The sequence below is a fragment of the Marmota flaviventris genome, chromosome 11, assembly GCF_047511675.1.
Source record: "Marmota flaviventris isolate mMarFla1 chromosome 11, mMarFla1.hap1, whole genome shotgun sequence".
NCBI classification, from domain to species: Eukaryota; Metazoa; Chordata; class Mammalia; order Rodentia; family Sciuridae; genus Marmota; species Marmota flaviventris.
This window is the reverse complement of record NC_092508.1, coordinates 102627085-102646327: the sequence shown is the minus strand read 5'-3', so window position 1 is coordinate 102646327 and position 19243 is coordinate 102627085. Positions and strand designations below refer to the sequence as shown.

Here is a 19243-nt window from a genome sequence, read left to right as displayed (position 1 = left end):
CAGCATCATGGAGAATTAAAGAAACCACTAAATACTTTTGCCTTGCTTGGAAATAGGAGTTCAAACCAAACTCTATGTGTTCTTAGATATTTGTCCCTGCCTTCTCGTAGCTCAGAGGGCCTTCTGGGGTCTTTGTGAGCTGAACCCCACCGGTCCTTCTGTCCTCCAGTTCCACACCCCTTGGCCATAGTCAAATGAATTGCTCAGGGTTCCCCCTTCTGCTTGACTCTCCCACTTTTGCATCTCTCTCCCCTTAGAACTCTTTCCCCTATCCTCCCTCCCCTGTTAACCCTGTACTTCACAATAGGACTTATTCTGGGAAGCCTCCCTTAACAGGAAACCTGGGAGATCTGGGGTAGATAAAGGCTAAGACATCCCTTTTTTATGGACCCAGAATAAACAGTCTTAGTATTTGCCATACAGTTTTGCATTTCCACCTCTTATCAATATATAACAAAGACTCCAGTCGGAATCTAAATCTAGTTCATTTATCTTCTAATTATCGGATCTAATGAAGTTCCCAGTACATTACAATAAATATTCAAGTCAAAATTATTGAGAAGATAAATGAATAAATGTGAAAGATAAGCCAACAGGACTTAAGGATACGATACTCTGGTTTTATAGTAACAGATTTTTACCTTAGAAAGCAGATATTGATGTGATAAAAAGTATAAATTTAAAATTTTTTGTATTCTATCACAAAAGACTTCTAATTTTATATAAAAATGTAGCACACAAATTAGATTTTAGTAGAATAAAAGATCTTTAAGTGCAGAAGTAATTCATATGACTCATATAGAATTACAGAAACTAAATACAACACAAAAATAAATATTATCTTCATCAATTCCTAGCTTTTAGGTTTCAACAAAATCATGTCAAAAGTAACTATTCCTATTCCTTGACCACAGGTTTCACCAAATTAAAGATAAAAATCAAAATAAATGGGGACCCTAAAAACTGGCTTTGAAAGTCAATATAGGTCAATGGCTATTTAGTGTGAAATTAGTGAAAAGAGGGAAAACCTCTGCCTACTTCCCCAATTCCAATGCTTTGCAAAATGACATAAAACACGAATCTATAATGATGAAATTCTTTCACATCAATTTGAATAGTAACTCCCACAGAGTTTTTTGGTTTTGACACTTCAACGTGTCATAACCTGGATAAAGCACAAATCAAAATGTCTTTTCAACACAGCCAAAATAATAACTTGAGTTAAAAAATAGATCTCTATTTCTTACATTAGACACAGTTATTAGATTACAATAAAAATTGTGACCAAACTGGAAATGGTGTTCCAAGGTATTTGAGGATCCTTACCTAATCCTATTCGGTTTGGACTTGTTTCACGGCTACACCCCTGACTCCTGGGAATCTTGCTTCGTTTTTCTGAAGATGGTGTCACAGGTGGGCCTCTCGAAGAACCACCAGCAAGTCCACCATAGCCACTTCCCAACAATTTCCCGGGGGAACTCGACCGACTGCCAGCTAAAAATGAAGCAATACAGAAATGAATGATGGATGTAAATTGACTAATAGATTACAACAATTTCAAAATCAAGTTTTTATATATCAATTTTGATTAAATATGAAAAGAATTTTATATAAAATAGATTTTGTTGGTGGTAATACTACTTTTTAAGAAATGTATGCACATAAAAGAATATCATAAAAAGATCACATCCATGCTTAGAAGAGTTACTGGTGGAATTCTACAAAGTTGCACAATTTCTGACTCAAAAACTGAAGGCAAATGTTAGGCAAATGTTCTACCTCTGAACTATATCCCCTGTCCCTATCATTTTGGGTTTTTATTCTATCAGAGTATGTTAAAAATTTAAGTGTAACTACCAGAAGAACAGAAATATAACTGTAACAGAAATCTGTTAAGCATTAATTAGGAAAAATGGATAAAAAAAAATTGCCATTAATTTAACAAATGGAAGGGGGGAAAAAGGAGGAGAAATAATTAGAAACATGGGTTTAAAAACATTCACAAACATTTCAGTAACCATAACAAAGGTGGCCAGATTAAATTCATCTACTAAAAGACAGGGCTTCTTGAAATGATTTAAAAACAAACAAAAAAACACATGCTGTTTTTTAAGAGTCAAATAACACATCTACAGAAAAACAAAGAAAAAACAGAATAAAGTACAGCATTTAAAAAGGATAGAGAAGGATATTTAACACTGATTTAAAAAAATAACTTTCTACGAAGGTCATAACTACAAATGTTCATGCTCCAAACAATATAGCTTTGAAATATAAAACATAAAAAAGATTAAAATGTAGGGAAAAAGTCATAATTACTAACAATGTCAAGAAAGACTAACAACCCTCTCAGACAAACTGACACAGCAAGCAGATTTAATTCTATGTGTATGTGTTTTGAGTATACGTGTATATATAGTCACATGCTGCGTAACAATGTTTTGGTCAATGACAGATCAGAGCAGTAGTCCTGTTTGATTATGTGGCCTGGTGATGTTGCCATCTCAATTTGTGTAAGCATACTCAGTGATATTCTCTTATCAACAAAATCACCTAACAATGCATTGCTCAGAGTGCTTCCTTATCTTTAAGCAACCCCACAACTGTGTACGCGCGCACGCGCACACACACACACACCTCCTATATACATTATCCCAGCAGATAAAACATATTCTTTTCACCTTTCCAGACATAAATATTACAAGAACTAACTGCATACTAAGCCTCAATGCAAGTTTCAAAACAATCTGCAAAAGTGGAAATCACATAGACCATATTTCCTGGAAAATATGCAATACAACTGGAAATTATAAGCAACATGGTAATTTTTACTAATAGCTAAGTAGCTAAATACCAACCTAACCATTTCCTGTAGGAAAAAATTTTCTGTCAAACAGCAAAATTTTTAGCATTATACCAGTGTACACCCTAATGATCATTAACTTGGATCATGTCCTTAAGCAGAAAGGTAATAAAATTCTAAAATGCAAAGCATACATTATTATGTACCAAAACAGAATGGTCTGCAGGGCGGGGTGGGGGGTGGGTCCTTTGAAACAGTACTTACCTGGAAATTTTACACACAGACAACACGCAATATATATTTTTTTAAATATATTAAAATTTATATTTCAAAAATTTACATTTCATTTAGTAAAACTACTATCATTCATATGAATCAGCTAGGTGACTATTTGCAAAAAAAAAACCACTTTAAAATGATTTAACTACATGATTGTGAAAGTCACAAAAATCAATAATACACATTACCATGAAGAACTGACTCAGGACCTATTAATTTTGCCTATAAAATTTGAGCATATAAATAAACTGCTAAGCTATGTAAAAGAGGAAAAGAAATACATTTCAAACTCTAGTATTTGAACATACAGAAAAATGCAGGAGATTAATTAAGCTCATAAAAAAGAAAAATTAATATTGTGCAAAGAACACGGGGTGAGGGAGAATGCAAAAAAACAAAAAAGGCAAGAAGAGATATGGCTTACCACCAGCAGGATTAGCAGATCTGGATCCTTGATTATGAGAGCAGACCAAAGGACAGGCAAAAGTGGATTAAAAGACAACACAATATAGCAGGTCAGCATGCAACACAACGTAAATGTCTCATCAACAAACACTTCAGCAAAATAGCTATTTTTCCTGGGACTAATTCCTCCTCATCTACTTATGTACATGTGTCTATTTTATACTCATCATACTATATTAGCATTTACTTCACAACTGTTCATAAAACATTAGTCTACAATGTGCCTGCCAGGCACAGTGTTAGGGTCAAGAGTTGTGGAAAAGAATAAGATCAGCATCTCACCTTTCCAGAGAACATCTCCCTCTCCAGGTCTAAGCAATATGAGGGAAGTGAGCATAATTTGCTCATTTGTGTATCACTATCATCTTCAACAGAGTAAGTATTCGACATGTATCGATGATTGGAAAGAAACTGCAACTGACTAATTTCACCTGCATGTTCTACCACTTTCTTTAATCCACAAATATTTAAAATATGCCAATTATTAAGGGCTGTAAATCTAATATTAATAAAATGTACTTAGTATTAAACAGGAACTATCAATTCTGTTTTATATACATATGTACATATACATATAGGTGCATTTATGTAGATTTCTTATTGAAATAATTGCTAAAAGTATTTAATTTATACGCATAGGCTTACGGTGCAGGCTTAACCATATGCTGCTGTTTGGTGGTCTCCCTTCCTGTGGGTTAGTCAGGCAAGTAAAATAAAGCTAAAGAGGTTTAAAGTGGAGCCCTAGGGCCAGCTTCAGTATGTTGATAAGTATACAGAATTAAAAAGCTCTACCCCACTGAGTCTCTCTAGAGAAGGAATTTTGATTTTCACCACTCCCTAAGCACAAGTAACAAATGGATTCCTAAAACCTATAGTAGGGAGGGAGGGATACAGTATTGACCTAGCTGAGGCAGGAACCCTGCAAAGGCCAATGCCAATGAACAGCAGACTAAAAGAAATGCTTAATACTGTTCAACCTTCATCTCTACAGAAGGAAATAACACTGCACAGTTAAAGGCAAAGATGGTTCTTATTGGACTAAATTTCTTTATATTGACCTTCATTACAAGACTTGAAAATTTCTGGTCAAGAAGAGTTATTCACAGTAAGATCTGACCAATGTTTATGAGGACATGGCTGGACATTCCAGGAATCACAAAAATTCAACCCAAGAATGAGTTGGGGTGCAGCTAGCTGCCAAGGCAGAAGCTTCTGGGTAATACCTACACCCAGATCTGAATGGAAAACCCAGAGAAGTAAGGCTTTCTTCGCTTAACAGAGTCTATCTAGCCTTACAGTATTCCCCATCACAGAAATCCATCCCTAGATTTCTTTCCTAAGCCTCATATTGGTCATGGATAAAGGCCACTTGATTCAGGCTGAAGCCAATATGGTTCTAATACCTGTTTCTGTTTACTGAGTGTCCATCACAGGCTAGCTTCATATTTCTTAATAAATCCTCACAAAAGCCCCATGCGGGTGGGCTTTGTTTCCACTCCATTTACAGACAGTGAAACAAAGGCTCACCAAGTTAAAAGATTCATCCAACATCCCACTGGAGCCAGGATATAAAAGGAATCAGGTTTGTGTGACACTGAAGCACGTGTTTGTTGCATACTGTACTGCACCTTACCACAGATGTCAGAAAGATTCTGTAGCCTCACTAGAGGCAGCAATGGGACTGACCTTCCACTATTCTTGGCAAAAAGATCTAAACTTTTTAACATGAGGACCACAGTTGCCAAAAGGGACATGGAAAAGAATCTAAATTCATGGGATTATAATAGGCATTCTCAATACTAAGCAAGATCCCAAGGTTTGGCTGTAGTGAGTACCCCACAAGAGCTAGACAGCTCCTGGGGACAAGATGGTGATAGACTCATGTCAGCTAAAGAAGCTAAGCTGAGGGAATGTGAATATGTGCAGCTCCTGAGGACAGGAAGACCCTTTCTCCCCACACTCCCTTTGCCCTGGGGCACGCTCTTTGTGCACAGAGGCAGCAGACCACTCACGCCTACATGGAACAGGAAAGTGAGACAGCAAGGTTGGATTCAGACACTGATCAGAGAATTAATCCATTCCAGCTACACTGCTTTCCTAGCTGAGCTCTCAAATGAACTGACTTCACATATACAGAAAAGCAATCATGGAAGCGAGCAGGGGCAGCTAGGCAAAGCAAGAGCCCACACTGATGAGAAGACAGGTGCAGGCTATAAATGTTAGCACAGAGGGTTAAAGGGGGAGCATTTAATGGATTTACTTATTTACCCCTGGAAAAAACTCAGCATTAATAATTTCTGTACAGGTTCTGCCCTGTACAGAAGGGTTCCTTGTCAATAATAAAAATGGGTCACAGAACAGATAGGTTTCAATTTGAGAGACTTCAGAATGGGAAGAGAGTATACTTTAATGCTTAAACAGCACAAGGTTTAAGTCACCTGGAAAGGACACCAGATTATGACTGGAATAATCCATTTTGTAAGCTTACCAAGAAATAATGTGATTACCACAGTATCTTAGAGCCACAAAAGTGCATCTTTCCCTTGAAATCAGTTCAAATACTGTGAACTGCTCAACTGCAGAACATGCTGTTGAATGAAACTAAGGTTATCAAGAAGGAAACTAAGGTAATCTTACGCTGAGACTGTGAAACCACTTTAGCACGACTGCGGCCCCGACTGTCAGAAGGTGTTGAAGCAACATTGGTGGCACTCCCGGAGCTTTGTCGTCTTGTGCGGATGCGACCTGGAGGACATAACAAAACATGTTTCCGTAACATTTTCAGCAAGTGTGACCTACTTGAGAAAAGAACCTACATCATGAGCAAAGGGCACTGATGGAGTCAACTATGCAGGAAGCAGGGGCTTTTTTTGAACCAAGTCTCCCCCCCCCGCCCAAGTGAGATGTGATACCAGGATGATCAGGAATGACAGTTTTTAAAAAATTCTCCACAGGGCTTCCCTGATTTCAAGGGAGCACAAAATGCCTCTCCTGCCAATCCAATCAGAATTGGGTCTGACAGGGAAAACAGGAACTAATGTGAACTTCTTCTGCCTTCTTATATTGTTCAAAGTTTCATGTACCCCAGCATCTGGCAAAGCTTGCAGAAAAGAAATGCAGAAAAACAATCCCAAGGCCTGAAGGAGGCTCAAGAAAGAAAGGTAAGGAATAATAAAGAAAGCACAACATTAAAAACAAAACAAAAAAAACCCTGCAATCAATCACTTATAGTAGAAATTTAAGGAAAGATATACAAAAATTATAGAATCTACATGAAAATTAAGTTATATTGTTTACCCTATTAGAAACTATATGTCTACTTGGAATCTTCACAACGTAAGAAGAAACTGTTGCCATTTTAAGATGAGAAAACAGAGAAACAAAGATTTGTTTATGTCACACGACTGGTTTGGATACCTGTGCCTGGCAGGTCAGCTGGCCTATGAATGAGGTCCTTTGATTCTCCTAAGTCACCAAAGCAGTCAGACAAAATGAACATGGAGAAATTACTGAGTCTGATTTCTTATTTTAAATTACAAAAAGATTTTTAAACTGAACATGTAGCCCATTTGGCTTAAAAACAAAAACCCTCTTTGCTACCCCCTTAAATCTTATGTCTTCCTCCAACATTTGGTAACATGATCTTAAACAAACTCAAGTGTCCAGCATTTCCTTGCATTTCTTATTTTGTAAATAAATATACGTCCATAGCCAAGAAAATACATGGCACTGTTTTGCATAATTTAAAATTTAAATTGTATCACAAGTTATATTTTTCCCTAAAATGCACTGCTTTTGTTCAATACTGTATTTGTGAGGACACTAAGGGGATTTTTTCCATACCACTGACCAATACTCAGATTAAATTTACTTAACTCTTCATATTGACTTACAATGCTACTTTTGTTGTCTTTTCCAAAGGTCTGACTCAATTTTTATACTCGTCACAGGTGCTTTTTAAAAAATTCTACACAGTATATTTTATTAAATTATAATTTATAACTATTATTGACATATAAAAATGTAATTAATCATTATATTTTTTATCTTAACCCTAGGAACGCTGTTAAACTTTTACCAATTCCACTGACTTGTATATAGACTATTTGGAGGTATCAAAACAGAATGTTATCTACAAATAAGACGCCAACTGCTCCCCTTCAAATCATTTAATTTTTTTGCCGTTAATTGGCTGTCTTAGTCATGTATCACTATGCTAAATAAAAGCGGTGAGGGTAGACAGGCATTGGTGACTCAAAACCAGATTTAAAACCAATTCTGAGCCAGGCATGGTGGCATACTATAATGCCAGTGACTCAGGAGACAAGGGCAGGAGGATCACAAATTTGAGGACAGTCTTAACAACTTGGTAAGTTTTTTTTTGACCCTGTCTCAAAAAAAAAAAAAAAAGAAAAAAGAAAAAGAAAGAAAGAAAAGAAAAGTGAGGTGGTGGGGCTTGGCTTGCTGGGGATATAGCTCAGTGGTAGAGCACCCCAATAGTATGAAAAAAAAAATATCTGGAATGTCACAATCTTAACAGGTTAAGAATATTCATTTCTATGCTAGTAGCTAAGAACTTTTGTCATAAATGTTCTTTGAAGTTTCTGATGCTCTGCATCTTCTGAAATAAGAGCTTTTTAACTGAATGTGAACTAAACCTGGGATATACCATGTGGTCATGTCATACACACACACCACAGAGAACATGTGCATTGCACTCTAATGCTAAGGTTAAACCAGTGAGAGGAGTTCCTTCCTTTTCTGTTCTGACTTTTTCTTAAGATTGAAATGTTTCAACACCTGAGACAACTTGTATACATAACCATCTGAGTGAGCATGGTAAGTATCTATTTTTTTAAAAAAAATTTTACCACATAACTAATTGTATATATTTATGGAATAATTTGATACATTCATACAATGTGTAATGATCAAACTAAGGTAATTAGCATTTCTCGCCAATTAAACTTTAACCATGTCTTCACATTGGGAACCTCTGAACTCCTCTCTTTTAGGTCTTTCTAAAATGTATAACAAATTGTTAAACTATGGACTCCTTATTGTGCTGTAGAACACTAAAAATTCTTCCTCTTATCTGGCTATGTTTGGTACCTGCTGCCCAATTTCTGCCTCTCCTCTCCCCATTTCTTTTTTGGGAGGTGTAGGGTAAGAGAGTTTTAACAGATTTTTTAAAAATTGCTTTTATTTTTTAAACGCATGACAGTGGAATACATCACAATTCTTATTATACATAAAGAACATAATTTTTCATATCTGTATATAAATTATGTTCACACCAATTCATGTCTTCATACATGTACTTTGGATAATGATGTCCATCACATTCCACCATCCTTGCTAACCCCCTGCCCCTTCCCTTCCCCTCTTCCCTATCTAGAGTTTGTCTATTCCTCCCATGCTCCCTCTCCCTACAAGTTTTAACAGATTAAACTACTTAATGTAGTCTTACAACTACTCAAATTGTTTGTCTTAATAAAACAGTTTTGGGTTTTCCTGAAATTTGTCTATAATTATTTTTTAAATTATCAAAATAAGTTGTCTCCTACTGATCCACATTTTCAACTACTTTATCTTCATAGTTAACTTGTACCTTTTTTCTGCTTCAATTGACATTTCCCAAAGTTTGCAAATTTTATTAGTTTTCAAAGAATTGAATTTTATGTTTCTTAACCCTCGCCACTGAGTGTTTATTTTCTATTTTATTAGTTTTTACTCTTATCTTCATTATTTTCTTCCTACCCTTCTCTGGGTTGGCTTTGTTTGCTTTTCTAATAGACTGAAAATCAACTCCTAAATTAGTCTCTTCTAATATAAATTTAAGACTATGAATTTCCCTCTAAGCTTTGTTTTTGCTTCACCCCACAAAACCTGATAGGAGTTCAGCACATTGTCCTATATTTAAAAAATATACACTATGAATTTCATTTGATAATGTTTTGCTTTGGAAAAATGAATGGGATCATATTTCACACTTTGTATCATTAAAAACAGCAAATGGACCTAAGATTAAAATGCAAGGGCTGGGGCTGTAGCTCAGTGGTAGAGCGCTTGCCAAGCACATGTGAGGAACTGGGTTTGATCCTTGGCACTGCATAAAAACAAATAAATTAAATAAAGGCATTGTGTCCATCTACAACTAAAAAAAAATTTTTTTAAAAATGTGAAATTTGTGAAACCATAAATGTTCTAAAAGGACACATGGAGATACTTCTTTGTAACACAGTGAAAAACTTCCTATGATCTAAAAGAAGTAAAAAAAGACTGAGGGCTGAAGGTGTAGCTGAGTGGTAGAGCACTTGCTTAGCATGTATGAAACCCCAGGATCGATCCCCAGTGGCGGGAATTAATAAATCAATAAATTACTTAATATTTTTTAAATCCAAGCATGTCAAAAAAAAGAAAACCATGAGCAAATTCAAGAAAAAGTGAAATTAGGAAAATTTTTTTGCAATTTGTATCACAAAGGGCTCATTTCCTTAATATATAAAGGGGTCCTAAGAATTAATAATAAGTCCTACAACCAGTGGCATGCTGGTTTAAGAATAAGTGGAGGGATGTCCTACTGATTTGCAATGTTTTCCAATTACCATGGTGCAACTATTGCCGCCATGGTCCATTTGAGGCTATGGAACATGATTTTAGAAATCTTACAAAATCCTAAAAATTTAACAACTGGCTTTTGTGAACTGCTACAAGCCAAGCTCAAGAATAACACTGCCATAGAAAAATGGGCAAAGACCAGGAATAGAGAATTAAAAGAGAAAACAAAAATGGCTCTAAATGTATGAAAAAGTGCTCAGACTCAACTATAATAAGAAAAAACTTAAGATGCCATTAAGAATACCAGTTATCACCTACCATACTGACAAAAACATCTAGAATTTGGTGACATTCTGGCATGTGGGGAAGCAGATACTCTACACTGATGAGAGTGAACATTAGAATAGCCCCCACAGAGAAATATTTGGCAACAGCTATCACAAAAGTATATACATACTTCTGACTTAACAACTCTTCTTTGGTTAATTTACCCACATGCAAAGTAATGGATATAAAGGTTAATCTTGGAAGCAGTGTTTGTGATATGAAAACACCAGAAACAACCCAAATGCCCATCAATAGGGGAGTGGTTAAATAAACTCTGTCCATACAGTGGGATATAATGTCATAGTAACTATGAATGAGGAGGTCCTGATTCAACATGGAAAGACCTTAACACCTAATAAGTGAAAATAAACAAGATGCAGAATAGTGTGTGTAAACACACTACAAAATTTTTTATATTTGCTATTATATGCAAATATAAAAATATAAGAAACTTAGGGTAATAAGGAAATTAAGACAAGGGTTACATTGTTGTGGCCTGGGGAAAGAGGTAGAAAGTAAGCAAATGAAGGACGAAAACTGGGGAATCTTTTAACTGGGAATCTTTAGCCTTTTTATGTTTTTTGAGTTTTAAACTGTGAATATATTACCTTTTCAAAACTCCATATTTTATAAATCTCCCACTGTATGGATGAATTTGCAAATACATATTAATACATTTTGAGGCTATTTTAATTAGGTTCATAAAAGTCTAGAACTATAATCTTAATTATTTATTAAAAGTTTTATTGGTACATTGTAATCCTCTTTAATAATGCTTTTTTTCCTTTTTGGTCTACTAATAATTCCTCAATAGCTTTCTTCTATATATTTCCCAGTCCATCTACAGTCTTTTAATTTGGATTTGTCCCCTTACATATCATATAGCTAGATCTTTAACAACAACAAAGAGTCTAATCATCTTCTTCATTTAAATGAAGAGTCTGGTTCACTGGAGTTGACTTTTGCCAGTTTATATGTATGTTTTCTATTTGTCTTGATTTTTCATTTTCCTTTGTTTCATTCTTTTGGTCTAGTTTAAAAAAGATGTCGTATACTTTACTTTCTTTAAAGTAGTACTCTTACAGTTGAAATAATATTATTTAAAATGCAGCTTCTGTTAATCATAATTTTGAGGGAATGGAGTAGTTTAAAGGGCTTGCTTCTTTTCAAAAATCAAATCTTTTAAAGACAGATTCGAATGCAGTTGTAAGAAATGAAAGAGAGCTTCTATGTGATTGTTCCCTGTTTCTCTCAATGGTAACATGTTACAAAACTATAATAAAATAAAAAAACAGGATGTGGACATGGATAAAATTCATTGATCTGATTCCAATTTCCCCAATTTTATATATATTTCTTTAATTCTTCTGATTGCTTCCAATATCTTCTTTTTTGTCTCTGGTGCTCTTTAATTTCACTCTGGTATGTTTGTGAATTTTTTATTCTGCTTGGGATTTCGTGAATCTCTTGAATCTATGCTTAATAACTCTCACCAATTCTGTAAAATTCCCAACTGTTCTCTGTGTGAACACTGTCTCGTTCTCAATTAGACATGTTAAATTTCTTCACGTAAATTAAACTCTGCCATATTTTCCAACCTGTCTTATAAACTGGACAATTTCTACCAAATTCATGAATTCTGTTTTCAGCTTCCATGATTCTGTTCAATAGAACTGCTCAGTTTTTAATTTTAAACACTGGCTATAGTTTCATTTCTAGAAGTTCATTTGTTCTTTTTCAAAACTTGTTTGGTGATTCCTTACAGTCTTTTTACTCCATTTCTAAAAATTTTTTTATTGTTTGAAATACTAATACACAAAATGATCACTTTTTCAGGGGGGGACTTTATGAGAATTCTTTAAGATATAATTTGAAGCTGAATTCCATCAGAGAGGATCTATGCTTACTTCTGCTAGTGTTCATGTGGACACAAGTAATTCACAGCCAGTTTAAAATGATTTACCCATTTGGCCTTTTTAGACCACAAAGGCAGTATAAATTCTGATCAGAAACTTGCAAGAAGGCTGCCTCATGGCTGCAAATTCTTAGTGGACCATTAGTACTTCCCCCACCAACCAATACAAAGCTAATATGGGCAAATTTCCCATTGTCCTCTGTCCTCTTTGGCTTAGAAAAGTTAATATCTTGTTCACTGATGATAATATAGTCTCTGATGGGCCTGTATTTACCTCTGTCTACATGTTGTATAGTTATCACAGCAAATGCCCAAGGGCCCCAGGGATCAGACGATAATTTAGCGTGGAAGCCAGCTTTGGCCATCACTTCTAGGGCTCCTGGGTTTGGAGCAGGGTGGCTTCACAACTTTTATTCCAAATCAGTGATGCCCAATTGGGAGGATCATTCGCCTACTAAATTCTCTTATTAAACTTGCTAGGAAATACGAGTTTCTTTTTTTCTTTTAAACACTTTAAATACAGTTATTTCATATTCCATCTAACAGATCCTTAAATTTTAGGAGTTCATACATTTCTTACTCTTTTTCTTTGTTCTCACACGTGATGAATATAATTTTGGATTATGAGCTGATGTTTGGCTAATTTTAATGTGTGGAAATCCTGAGGAGTCAGATATGAGAGTGGCTTCCTCTATGGAGGCTCAGCATTTGCTCCTGTCAGGTGCTTCTGGGGTCTACAGATGTTGATCACTTTCAATTGATTCATCAGTCCAGGGCTTCCCAGACACCACAGGTAATGGAGAGGGGGAGCAAAAACAACTTAGTTGTTAAGTATACAGCTCAGTTATAAATTATTATGGAAGGCTGTTTTCTCCTGCATCTAGGACAATGTCAAGACAGACATCGTGGCACTATATAGACAGTTTTCTTTTTTCCCACTAGTGCACCTTTCATGGCTATATGGTCCCTCAACAATTCTGACTTCATGTCACCTTGGGTGAGGTAAGGTCTTGTCTCCTGTCTGCCTCAGTGATTCACATTACTAAGTATGTCTTCAGAGCAGCCTTAAATTAGTTGAAGCTCATCACACCGCTTTGTGGCCCTCTTGCTTGTGAACCTTTCTTAATTGTTTTGGGAATACAGCTGTGCAGTTTAAAGGACCTCTGCTGTGTTGTACTTTAAAGAAAGAGGTGTTTTTTTGCTTGATTTCCACTCTGTTGGGCTGGCAATATTACTATAAGGGCCTGAAAATGTTTTAAGAAATGATTTACAATGCTCTGGGGTTCTAGGAAGAACAAAGTCTACTAAATAACTGCAAAAACCAGTAAGAATATACTTCAGCTCTATAATATGATCTATTAAGTGACACAGACAGAAGAAAGAAGACAGATGTGAAAGAAGAAATAACAGCACAGTAAGAGCAATAAAAATAAGAGATAAATAACTACAAAACAACAAAGAAAAATTCTAGAGGGAGGAACAAGAGATGCACCAACAAACCAACATGACCAGAGAAAAGCAGACAAATGACCAGAAAAACAAAAGAACTGCAGGAGAGCAAAGCCTTCAACATCCCTGGAATAAACAAGTGTTTCTATCTTGCAGCTTTTTAATACTGATACTAAGGATTCCATTCGATCCCACTGTCATTCTTCTAGAAAAGATTCCAAAATGGGAACTGAAACCTGGGTACTAGGTTTAACTTGTAGGCATAGATTATCATCAGGTTAACCTTAGGCAACTGGAAAACCACTAGATGGCTTCATATCAGTGGGCTTTTTGTCCGGTTTCAAAAATTTCAGGGCTGGGGTTGTGGTTCAGCGGTAGAGCACTTGCCTAGCACATGTGAGGCCCTGAACTCGATCCTCAGCACCACATAAAAATAAACAAATAAAATAAACGTATTGTGTCCAACTACAACTTAAAAATAAATATTTAAAAAATTTTTTTCAGCAAATTCCCAATTTATGATTTATAAAAATTAAAAGGTTTTCTTAAGTAAATCTCTTATTCTAATTACATTAGGACACCTTGGCATACGTATGTCGGTTTTATACCTCATTGCCTGGGGACACAATTAAACCAACCTCAACTCAAATGTAGCATTTTAATAGAACCAAAATGTGAAAACTTGATCAATTATACATTTTTAAAAAAATTTTCTTCCTTTTTTTTTTTAACACAATACCTTTATTTTTATGTGGTGCTGAGGATCGAACCCGGGCCCCTCCCGTGCTAGGCAAGCACTTTACCACTGAGCCACAATCCCAGCCCATCAATTATACATTTTACCACCTGTACTAACTACTAACCTCAAAGAAAACTTTAATACTTTCTTAAAAAAATATTTGTTTTTTAGTTATAGATGGACACAATATCTTTAATTTGTTTTTATGTGGTGCTGAGGATTGAACCCAGCACCTCACACATGCTAGATGAGCGCTCTTCCTCTTGAGCCACCACCGCAGCCTTTATTTAATACTTTTAAGAAGAAAAATGTAAAACAATCTTACCACTCTTTTACTTCTATATTTAGACATATGCATTTTTTCCATTGTCTAAAAAGGCCAATTACTTAAACTTCAGAGTTCTTGGATAAACAGACAGCAATACCAAATGTTAGTAAAACTGAACTAAAATGTTAGTAAAACAAACTAAGGTTTGTTTCCTGAAGAGCAGATGAGTTATATATATTTTTATATAAATTAACTTTCACTTAAACTCAATTATTAAGTTAAGCTTTGACATTGCATTTTTTTGCCATATCTATTCATACATTTTCTCATGAGCAAAATAGACAATACAAATGCTTTCTTCATCCCAGTTTTCAAAACTAATGAACATACTGAAAGATAACCTAGAAATAAACTGTCCCAAAATTTATTTTTTGTAAAGAAATAAAAATTCTTCTTAATAAATTGTAACTATTAGAAGGTTCCTTGTTGTGTATAATAAATAACTCCTAAAAATATTTTCTTTTCTAGCTGGGTGTGATGGCACACATCTACAATTATAGATTCGTCGGAGGCTGAGGCAGGAGGTTTGTTAATTGAAGGCCAGCTTGAGCAACTTAGCAAGACTCTGCCTCAATATTAAATATATAGGCACACATGTTTTTTTCCCCCCTCAGTCACTATATTGAAATTGCCAAAATACAAATGTATTGCCTGAACTTTTATTTATTTTTTACTTTCTTTTTTTGCCCACACTATTAATTTAGAGCATCCAACTACTACTGATTCAAAATCCTCTGATTCACACTGCTGAAAGATCATCTCTTCTTGCCTCTGGGGTAAAAAATAAAATAGGCCCAGGGCTGGAGGTCCTGCAAAGTGTTGGAGCACTTGCATTAGCATGTGCAAGGTTCAATTCCAGCACCCAAAAGAAAAAAGCCCAGAAGGATTCTGAAAATGCTCATAAGGCCCCAGGTGACTACCACTGTGTTTTTTTTCCTAACTACTGGTGGATGGCTTTTCTAATCATCACCAGCTAAGTTTACACAAAAGGAACAGTAATACCCCTGTAAGCATCAAGGTAACAGGTTGGCCAGGGACACCTGTCTTGTCCCACTCTAATCATGCAGGACTTAGACTGCCCTGCAGTGCTCCAGGTGTTGGACACTCCCTGCACTCCCTTCCATAAGGCTCTCTAGTGTCTGATTCTGCACTCTCTAAAAAATTAAGAGCCCTTAGGTCATTCCATTATTTCTCCTCCTAGAGGCAGGACCAGAGAGAGAGTGTGTCTTTTGCACAACAATTATTTAGAGGGCAATTCTGACCTTACTTAGGAATGTTAAACTGATGAGAAGAAAAAAATATTTAAAAAAATCCCAAGGGCTAGGTTGGATAACAGGCTGATTACAATTCTGTGCAAAGACATCAAACATCCAGATATTCTGGGAAAAAAATATATAATGTCTTTCCTTTCCTTTCCATTATATTATTCTACTTCTCCTCCATCTTCCAGCTAGGTAGGATGAGGAAGCACTCAGGATTGTTTCTTTGGGTTTTGGACACCCCCCCCCCCCCAATGCATGATTGTTTCCTTGGGAAGGAGAAATAAAAAGTTACTCATATCAGTTGAACCAATGAAGAAAATAACCACTCAGCTTTACAACCACACCCAGCCTCAGCCTTTTGCTATGACAAATGAGGTCCTCATTTGGTCAGAGGTTTCAATGCCAAAGGAAACGTTTCCTTTCTCAAACTTGTCCAACACCAAGAGTCAACAGTGAGGCTTGCTGGAAGTTCAGATTCTCTCAATCCTTCCAAACTTAATCAGCATCCTGAGAAGCAAATACCCAAGACTGTTTTTTTTTGCAAGCACCAGGTAATCTTTATATTTGAGATACATTATCTTGAGACTGTGTTCAGCTTTAAAAAAAAAAAAAAAAAAAAAAAACTCCTACTTTTTCCCCTTAGGAACTATAGATTTATTTTTATTCCTTTTTTAATATTTATTTTTTTAGTTGTAGTTGGACACAATACGTTTATTTATTTATTTTTTTAATGTGGTGCTGAGGATCGAACCTAGGGCCTCACATGTGCTAGGTGAGCACTCTTATCACTGAGCCACAATCCCAGTGGAACTATAGATTTAAAAACTAGAATTTCACACATCAAACTAAAACTCAGTTCACTTTGTGTGCTAGCTCTTTATAGCATCTTAATAATTCATGAAAATGAACTAACTAGTTCCAGTTGTTGTCATTATCCTAGAGGCTGGCAGGTCTGAGCCACTCTTCTACTTTATTTATTTATTAAGCTGGTGTCTCACTATGTTGCCCAGATTGATCTTGAACTCTTGGGTTCAAACGATCCTCCTGCTTCAGCCTCTGAAGTAGCTGGGACTAGACATGTGCCACCATATCTGGCAGAGTCACAATCTTAAGCAGAGAAGGCACCTCTAAATTTCAGTTTTTTGAAGTAGTATATGCTTTCCATCCGGAAACTCTGGAAAATGATGCTCTTGTCTCACACTGCTAATCAGATCGGTACAAGCTGGAATGGCTATATCCAAAGTTCAACAGACAATGCAAAAAATCAGAAAGAGCTTCTTGGCAGTGACTGAAAAGAAAATCCAGTGGCTTTTGACATGCCCACTGCTTTTACCATGCCACATCCTTGAAGTGTACCGTAGAAAACAGCACGGAAGGCAATTAGTTCATGGTCCACGAGCAGATGGATGACAGTAAATTAATGAATGGGCCATGAGTCAGTGATACACCAAAAATGGCATCATGTAATTCAGCAATATCTTTAGGAGGGGAAGAGTACTTTGTAAAATTTCTTTATACCATCTGGTAGATTTTTTTTTTTTTTTACCAGCCTTTAACCAAATATTTGACATGAAAATTTATATTCAAAAAAGGAAAGGCAAATCCTGAGAGGCCCACATAGAAGCACAAACGGAAAGAAAAGGAAACAAAAGCTAGGGTGGTACATTAGGAATAAAAAACCCTGAGACAGGCAGCCCACAAGGACAGCAGCACACCACAGGACGTCACTGCTCCTCCCCAGAGTGCGGACTCAGCGTTAAAAACCACGTACAGCAAACTTCAGTGCCAAATTCACATGAACAAAGACTGAACAAGAAAGGAGGAGGAGAACTAGGTAGAAAGAGGGCAAATCCCAAGGGAGACAGAATGAAGAAGGGGGTAGGGGGAGACAGCGTGCAACAGCTCATGCAGGGACCTCGGTGAGGACAAGTGGGCACCGGGCAACACTCGGTGAGAACAGAGGGCCAGAGAAAGTGAGACACACCTCAATCACAGAAACAAACCGCTTACCCTCCGCTTTAGTGGTAGTACCATCTTTATGCAAATTAAAAAACAAGGGAAGGGATAACAGGGAACAGTTAGTAACATTCAAAAAATTAAAAAAGCAGAATGTTATTAGCTACTAAAAAAAGCAAAAGTACAAGTTAAAACAAAATCAAAAGGGAAACAAGTTCAACAGCAAAGCAGAGTCTAAAGCAAGTAAGTGCACCTATGACAGAAACTAGCTGAGCATGGTGTAGTGGCTTTGCCTTTGGAAAACAGCACACAAAGGGGCGACCGAGGGTCGTGCCACAGTTGGAAGAGTGACTGGTTGTCTTTTTTTGTTTGAGTCAATCCTCATTGTCTTAAGAGTTCCTCTTCCTTGAAGAAAGTACCAGCAGAAGGGGTGGCGGGAGCAGAACAGACTAAAAGGACTAAAGAGCCACCCACAGGGCGGAGGCAGTAGGAAGCGACAAGAAGCCGAGAAGCCGGCTCTAGCAACGCCTAGCCCAACTACACGCCCAGCAGCAGCAGCTGAGAGCTCAGTACCTGCATCCAGGCCTATGTACTCCAAGTCTTCCCTCAGGGGTCTGGACTCTAGAAGTTCGGAAAAGGATCATCAGCTTTAGTGCTACACTTGTGCAGAGACATCGTGGGTCAGCTATGCAGTAACTGTAACAGATTCTCCGTAGGACTGTGTTTTACTCAGTTTTCCATGTGTTTTGGTTTTGTTTCGGGACATAAATAAGGAAAGCAGAGGGAGGATTCTCAGGAAACCAAGAGAGTCTGAGTCCAGCAGTCTTGTCTGCAGTCAGCACTGAGTGCAGGGCTTGTCCCCAGTGGTTCTGAAGGTCAGTTCTCTGTCAAAGGTCTGGGGGCTTTTCACTAGCACTGGGGGAAGCCTGCCCAGTCCACATCCAAACACCCAAATAGGCACAAAAAAACAAGACTATGAAGGATGCTAAAGGCTGGTTTTACTTATGTTTTCCCAGCAATGAAACAAATGCTAATTATAAATAGATCAAATGAATTTAAATATTAGTAGGTCAATACCTGAAAGACTGAACTAAAAGTGTAACTAATTCACCATAGGAGGAAAGAACTGTGACTTCACCCTTCCTCAACGATGACACAT

The 19243-nt window shown here is 36.6% G+C and overlaps 1 protein-coding gene across 1 annotated transcript in view; it reads right to left on the bottom strand.

Annotated features, from left to right (window-relative positions):
• The window catches only part of Clasp1 (cytoplasmic linker associated protein 1), a 271969-nt gene that overhangs the window by 85066 nt on the left and 167660 nt on the right, over positions 1 to 19243 (bottom strand). Inside the window, exons 20-22 of the mRNA XM_071619271.1 lie at positions 18658 to 18705; positions 6185 to 6292; positions 1327 to 1494 (exon numbers count right to left, since the gene is read on the bottom strand). Coding sequence (XP_071475372.1) covers positions 1327 to 1494; positions 6185 to 6292; positions 18658 to 18705 — 324 coding nt within the window. The remainder of the gene's footprint in view (positions 1 to 1326; positions 1495 to 6184; positions 6293 to 18657; positions 18706 to 19243) is intronic.